This window comes from Corticium candelabrum, chromosome 13 (assembly GCF_963422355.1).
Source record: "Corticium candelabrum chromosome 13, ooCorCand1.1, whole genome shotgun sequence".
In the NCBI taxonomy this organism is placed as follows: domain Eukaryota; kingdom Metazoa; phylum Porifera; class Homoscleromorpha; order Homosclerophorida; family Plakinidae; genus Corticium; species Corticium candelabrum.
Window position 1 is genome coordinate 416,843 of NC_085097.1, and position 7,512 is coordinate 424,354.

General features: G+C 41.6%; 2 protein-coding genes across 2 annotated transcripts in view; both read right to left on the bottom strand.

Annotated features, from left to right (window-relative positions):
- LOC134189288 (cysteine--tRNA ligase, cytoplasmic-like) overlaps nt 1–3,763 on the bottom strand; it is a 33,980-nt gene extending 30,217 nt beyond the window's left edge. Inside the window, exons 1-2 of the mRNA XM_062657521.1 lie at nt 3,654–3,763; nt 3,177–3,375 (exon numbers count right to left, since the gene is read on the bottom strand). Of these exons, the coding sequence (XP_062513505.1) occupies nt 3,177–3,375; nt 3,654–3,759 (305 nt within the window). The 5' untranslated portion in view covers nt 3,760–3,763. The remainder of the gene's footprint in view (nt 1–3,176; nt 3,376–3,653) is intronic.
- Nucleotides 3,764–6,045: 2,282 nt separating this feature from the next.
- Nucleotides 6,046–7,512, bottom strand: LOC134188685 (creatine kinase B-type-like). Its single transcript, XM_062656852.1, has 3 exons — nt 6,849–7,512; nt 6,603–6,733; nt 6,046–6,521 (listed from the first exon to the last, which is right to left on the bottom strand). Exons 1-3 carry the CDS (start codon nt 7,471–7,473, stop codon nt 6,135–6,137), a joined length of 1,143 nt encoding a protein of 380 aa, XP_062512836.1. The 5' UTR covers nt 7,474–7,512; the 3' UTR covers nt 6,046–6,134.

Genomic DNA, 7,512 nt, shown 5'->3' on the forward strand with positions numbered 1-7,512 from the left:
TATAGTCTACATTTGCACCTGTATGTTTTCCCACCAACAACCAGGCGTCTCTAAAGAGCGGGAAGATGTAGCTGTACTGACTTGTAACATTTTGCTTGTTCCACTGTGTTTCTGCATAGTGGTTCTGCAGTCTGACAGCTTGAATTTTTGGTGTGCGTGGCTAAGCGGCCACAGTGTTGTTGCAAAAACCACTAGTGCCGTCTTCAACAGAAATTTGGCACTCCACGGGAATTTACAAAGGGAAACGTGCATTGTCCATGACAGTGTCAGTTTGTCGGACAAAGCGGCTGACCTGTAAGTACGCTAGTGCTTCTCTATTCATTTTTGTTACCGTATACAAAGTCAGAGCGGAACAGAGACGCCTAATCTACATTTGCATGTGCATGTTTTCCTACATTAATGTCGTTTTGGCTCTGGTAGCTCTGAGAGAGGTCACCTCATTAGGACAACCTAAATGATAGCAGTTAGACGGATAGCTATAAATACCATAGGCATAACTACCACGTGAGGGGCTTTTCAATGTTGTCAAATTCATGAGCGTTCATGCCTCTTGATCCTCAGCTGCCTTACATACGCTATACACATGTCTTAGCGCCATGTGGTGTGCATGTACACCAGCCGAGGGTTAAGCATATTTGGTTTTTTCATGTCACAGCAGAGTGAGGAGCACATGGCACTTGTGCGTTTATAGAAAGAACCACAATTTTACCAAGACAAGAAAAGACAGACAAAACACATTTAAATCCAATACACAAGACCTATTTGTCACCTAGCTGTTTGGTGTTTACAGGTTACCTCGTAGAGTCAAAGGTAAGCAAGTTGTTTGATGCTGTTAGTTATGCAAGAGATAATGACACAATTCTACTGTAAACATGATAACTCAATTTTGCATACATGATACAAGCTGCATTGTCTATTCTTCACATGATTAAAAAGCAGCAAACTAAACATAAAGAACAAAAAACCCTGTCTTCTCTGGCATTGCTCCATAGAAATCAACAGTCCAGATCACATGTTTAGACCGCATACATCGTCTCTAGGCATTTTGTTGATTAAACTACATCTAAGTAACTTTCAAATAACAAAGATGGACCAGCCATCAATTGAACTACATCCAAGCAAACGACACATGAATTCCAGAGAGAGAGAGAGAGATCAATGTCTTGCGAGGAAACCCTCCACACACAGAAACTACACAAGATCACTGCCTCTTGCTCAAATAATACCTGTGAAGCAGATGAGCTTGTTACAGTTTGATCTGTCAAGACAGTTACATACACAAGTCATGACACCGTTCTGCAAGTCGTGTGATCCTATTACGTGATGAGGGTAACAAGAAATGACGTAAGTAAGCCTCACAAGTGATGACCATAAATCTAACTACAAGTATTCACTGGTGTTTGAGAAATGCTAACAACAGCAAACTTTAGAAAATGGTGTTTACACCTCAATCCTGATTCCTATCCAATGACCTACAAATTGTAAGCTCAAATGCAGGAGAACACAACTGGCAGCCTTCCAGGCTAACCATGTTCTTATTTTTGATGCAATTAGACTATGTTATTATTCTCTGTTCTTATTGTCGCATAACATCACAATGTCACATGCTAGTCCTAGCCATGTGTATTGTTCAAGAAACTAGAAAACCACCTCTTGTGGACACATGTGGCTTGCTGCATGCTCCTTATGCTGTTCTGAAAGATGCCTCTGAAGCAACAGCACAAGCAAGTGACGTCATCTATACATTACACTGTACATGAAGCTCTGGAACTGTATGTGAAATTAAAAAGTATGTATGCAATACACTGAAGAAACTTTAGACAGAAAGACAGTCGACGTTCCTATTTTCAGGCAGTAATGTCTTAGTTTGGCAAGCTGAATGTTCTTCGACTAAAAATTCTTCAGCACCCAAGCTTACTGTATCCAATTCAAAATACATGCAAGTGGCACCGTAAAATCCACAGCCACACTTTAAAGCAAGTTTGGGTTCAATTGAATAAGAGGATTGACTATAGTATCACAACCAACTATATCTCTCTTATATATAAAACACAAACTACTAGTCACCTACAGGTCATCAATTTGCATGTCTGTGGATAGAGCATACAAAAAGTGCATTCAAAAAGGCGTTGGAATAAAGTTTTCAGGATCTTTCAAAGACAGATTTTGGATTCTTTACTGAAGTATCAGTGAAAATGTGCAAGTCAAAAATAGGTTCTTAAATAGCATGGTTACGGCACAAAATGAACTAGCCAAGGGAGTCGCATTGCTTAAATGTAGGAATAGTTATAGCTTAGTATATTACCTATAGAGTGCTTTCACACACAGGGTTAACTTGGGTTAACTCGAGCTAACACTGGGGTTAAGCGAGGGCTAACCCTGGCTCTGAGTAGGGTTAAACAGGGTTAGAGTGGAGTTAAGTGAACACACGCCCTAATATATACAAAGACTAACCCTAGAGATCGATCGAGCCAACATACAAATGGCTTCTCCTTCTTGTGTTCTCTATTGGCGTTACTGTTTTCCTATTCTCAAGCAGAAACTGCAAGCAATCAATGTATGCGTTCTACTAGTACATCTTCTGCATCTAATAACCCGTGTCCTACATGTGAACAAAGGTTGGTTGGAGTGAGGTTATCATAACTCTACCCAAGTTATCTTAACCCAAGTTAACCCTGTGTGTGAAAGAGCTCATAGTCAGGCATGGATCTACCATAAGGTCTGATGTGCCCAAGCACCAAGGTCCTCAAGGGTGTGTCACTCATTTCCCGGATGTATTGTTTTACAGCAATGTCTAAACAGTAACCAAGGTTAAAGCATTTGGAACTAGGGGTATGACACTTATGTTGATGACTCTGCAAGGAAACATCCGTGTAGAATGGAACTTACAAACCTTATTGAAGTATTTTATAAGATGATTCTTGCTAAATGGTAGTCGTTGTTGTCTAGTTGAGATGTCTATTAACATTAACCAGGCACCAAGCACAATTGAACGCTGGATCCGCGCCTGATAGTCTCTGCTCATTTTTGCATGTATATACACTGTTTTCTGTACCTTAGAATTTCTTGTGCCCCTGAGAGGTAACTGTACTCTTTGTACGAAAACAATATATTCACTCATTCATTCATTCATCGTTCATTCGTCATCCATTCATTCATTCATTCCTAGACCTCACCTAGCATGACCCATGTGGGATGCATCATACACAGTTGGTCCACAGCTATACCACAACACCCGCCGTCCACTTGCAGGAACAAACCGTTCCTTTTGCCTTGTCAAACTGTTCAACAATCTTAACACCGGCGGGTCACTATTAGGCTCTTTCCACTGAGGTTGAATACGCTTCATTCTGGTCACGTGACAATTTGTGATGTCTAGAAAATTCCAACAAAAACCTTGCAAATACAGTGTAGCGGCTACTCTGCAGACAACCACAGTAAAAACTGAAGGAAATATCAAGTAATCCCTAGTTACACGTCCTAATTACGTAGTGTTTGTATGCGTACTAGTACTTCAGACACTCCTCCAGTCTCACAAAACGTACGCAACACATAAAGACATGCAAGAACATGCGCAGCGACTGACAGGACGGGTAACAAAGCTCGCGTTGTCATCCTACACTAGCTACCCTAAACACATTTACAACATTTACCTAGAATAGAATCGCGAGTACGGTTCCCTTCGGACGAGCTGTAGAGAACAACACGTAAACTCAGCTGCCTCCTCCAAGTGGCTAGACGGCAACGTATAGCTGTCATATACGGGACGTTATCCCTTACATCACTACGTACTCGAGACCCCTACGGGAGCGTGCTTCGACGGTGATACAGTACCCAACCCTAGAGTACAGTCAGATCACCTTGGGCTAACGTTCCAAAATCACCATCAGTAGACTACTCGGTGTTTGTGAATGACGGCCTGAAGCAGAATTGAATCTCACATAATTCTACTGAACTGGATTTTTAGTCTACTTGTATAGAAGAATTTACAGATCAGAGGCCTGTTTTACAGACTGCAGATACTGATAGTCCTTTTTCTTTAGTTGTCATACTCAATCTAATCGCTGCTGGAGCTCGCGTTGCTGAAGAGGCTGAGGGAAACATGACAGTTACGCGCAGTGTCTTGCGGGATAGCTACGTCTACAGCGGTAGCACGCTAATCAACCCTAGCGATAACAATGAGCACGTGCACTACATTCCAATTGGCCGGCCGACCGTCGATCCGTATACTGACCCTAGCGCGTTATGCGCGCCTCGGATTGCTTAAAACTAAAAAACAACATGCAGTTACAGTTCACTAGCAGTTCAGTGGCGTAGGAAGATGTTCACGAGCGGGGTCTGTACCGTAGATGTCATCATGAGTAAGCAAACTACCTCGCTTGCCAGACAGTAAACAAAATTTGCAAAAGTCACTGGCACAGAATTTCAATTCATGGCTATACACTGAGCGAGGGGCTTCAGCCCCCTTCCCCCTCCCCCGCTTCCTACGCCGGTGTTACTGTCTCCATAGACGTAAATAAAGAGTGGTAAAGAAAATATGCTGCTCTCAGCTTTCCGTGCATACTAAAGTAGATATTTACATATACAGATTATTTAATTAAGTGGACCAATGGAAATTAGGTTGCCGCCTAAGATGAGGCAACTATTCAGTTGTAGATGTTTACAAATACAACATTTACATAACGTAGGAGAACGTATCCGGTTATAGTAACCATATTATTCCTTCGCCCCGTCTGCAATCTAGACACAATTAATTAATTAAATGGTAACACGGACATTTACTACTACTACTACTATTATATATGCGAGATTGTCTAATCTGTATATGCCCCTAGAGGGAACTGCACAGCTTGTGCAACAGAAAAAAATATATATTATTTTTACTATTATTTTTATTATTTTTATTATCTTTGTCGTGCTCAACCAGATCAGTCTGGTTTGTAAAGTCTATTACAAGTACCGGAAGGAACCCTGCTTCAGAAGTACTTAGACCATCACGGCTGTCTAGAAAGAACACATGACTTTACGAAGGATCCGAGTAGATCCCAGAAGCACTGTTTTCTGTAAGTGCTGCAGGTTGTGATGACCTGGAATAATGTCCAGCCACTGTGCAATACCTGCGTGCACTGTGCCCAAAGCTCCCAAGACCACCGGAACCACCAGTGTTCGACAATGCCACATGCGGCTTATCTCCACTCGCAAGTCGTTGTACTTCGCCAACTTCTCAGCATGTTTCTTGCCAATGTTGCCATCAGCAGGACAGCTGATATCAATAAGAAGACAAGTGTTTGTCTTTCTATTTCTGAGACAGATGTCTGGACGATTGGCTTTGATCTTCCTATATTTATTATTTTTATTATTTTTATTCTTTTTATTATTTCCTTGCTTCAGACATTTGCAAGATTGCGAATACTCACCACTGTACCCACAAAGGGCTTCTGCCAGTTAGACGCGTGTAAAAGAATAAATGCCAGAAATGGAACGGACACACTGTGCTTTTGTCGTATATACAGATAATAAAAGAAGATCAGGCCTTAGGTCTGTTGTCATCATGCAAACCTTCTAACTCACTCACGATTGCTGTCCTCGTATTTTCTTCTACCTTCCGTTAGCCTCGATCGACAAAGCGGATCTGTAGTTGCACTGCGATCAATGAGCTTACGATACAGTGTATCTAAAAATGTCTTGCTCTCTGAGTTTCAAAACTTTGCTCTAGGATGATAATATATTTAGCAAAGTCTGAAAAACTATTAAAATGCGTAAATGTCTATGTTGTTTAGACGGTTTTAAATTGCTACCCTATCCGTTTTGAAGCGTTTTTAAAACCTGTTTTAGTGTGAGCTCGAATGTGTAGTCACATGACCCTAGTTGAGCATGAAAGAAAGGTCAGAGGCAGATTTCGGTCAGAAGCTCTCCCTATCTATGTAGATTCCGACACAGTTGAGGTCCATTACAAATTGAAGTCCTCTGTATGAGTGGTCCAAACTATAGCGTCATCTCGAACTGTACGTAAGCTATTGCCTCAGAAAACAATATGATATGCTCTAAAAACTTTTATTTGAATTTCCTCATTATAGAATTCCTAAGCTTTTGCCAAAGATAGTTCTAAAATGTCATATGAGTCATTAACTTAATTAATACTTTTGACTTCGATCTCGTGGTCTTGGAATTAACTCGTCGATACTTCCACCTACTTCGAGTTTCTTTTCCATATCAACAAGCAGCGTCACTCCATCAATAACTGCCTGCACAAGCTCCACTTCTGACCATCCTAGCCTATCAGCGTTGGAGACATCGTAAACTCCGCCTTCGGAAGCAGTGTCAACTCCACCAGTTCCACGCTTCTGCAATCGGAGATTATCCAGAATGGTTTGAAACTGCTCATGTTGAGAAAGCAATGGTATCTTGACATGGACGCCAGCTCGAAGACCAGTACCCAGGTTGGAGGGACACGTTAGCACGTATCCTAAGTGCTCGTTCCACATGAATTCGTACCCACATTGTTTGATCAGATTCTCAACCTATATATAAACACGTAGAGAGAGAGCGCATATAGGTAAATATGCATGAAAGTGACTCTCTAGGGTTGTCGAGACACCAACCATATTGAGACCGTGGCAAAAGCGGGAGAAGACTTCCCTAATGTTACCTCCAGTTTGCATAGATATGATACGTGAGTGATCTTCTTCGTTTACCCACACGAGGAAGTTCTTGTCTTCGTTATGCCAAATACCTGTCACAGCAACAGTTTGCTAATTTAGTAATTATGTTATTTGTATACATCTAAATAGTTAATTATGTTATACATCTAAATAATTAATTCAGTCGAGCAATATATGATGATATACCTCGAGCATCAGGCCAGTCTCGAGCCATTCCTGCAGATGTTAGAAGTGGCGAAACGGGTTTATCAAACAAAAAATGGTCATTAATGAGCTGCTCCTGATCTTCGGTCGACATTGTTTCTAGAGAGTAGTATTTGCCCCTATACGCGCCATCCAACTGAGCTAATGCGTCTACTAGAATTCTCTCGACCTCTCGTCGTTCAGCTCTTGTGCATTTAGGCGGAAGAGACAAGCCGCGAATGCAGCGACCAGTTCGCACTCGAGAACTGAGTACATAATTCGAATCGAGATTTCCACCAACGACGTTCTCGGGGTTCAAATCCGTTCTATGCTTGTCGGTTTTCTTGAATCCGGCATGACGAGCCTCAATAATAGGATCAAAAAGCTCGGCAAAAACATCATAGGACTCTTCATCACCCGCAACGGCTCCGACTGCCACTATGAACGGATGACCCGGGTTATCGACGCCAGTTTGAATAACTTCGTCAATCGTAAAGCCTCCAGGAGTTTTAATTTTCTTGAGATTTTCGTATACAGAAGAAGTGAGAACTTTCGCCATGTAGTTGCTGTGTTGCGTCAGGTTAGGATATTCGTCTTTGGCACTATACTTCTGTCTAGCAGTAGCCATAACTCTAGGCTATTCAGAGCACTATCGCAGTAAATAGAT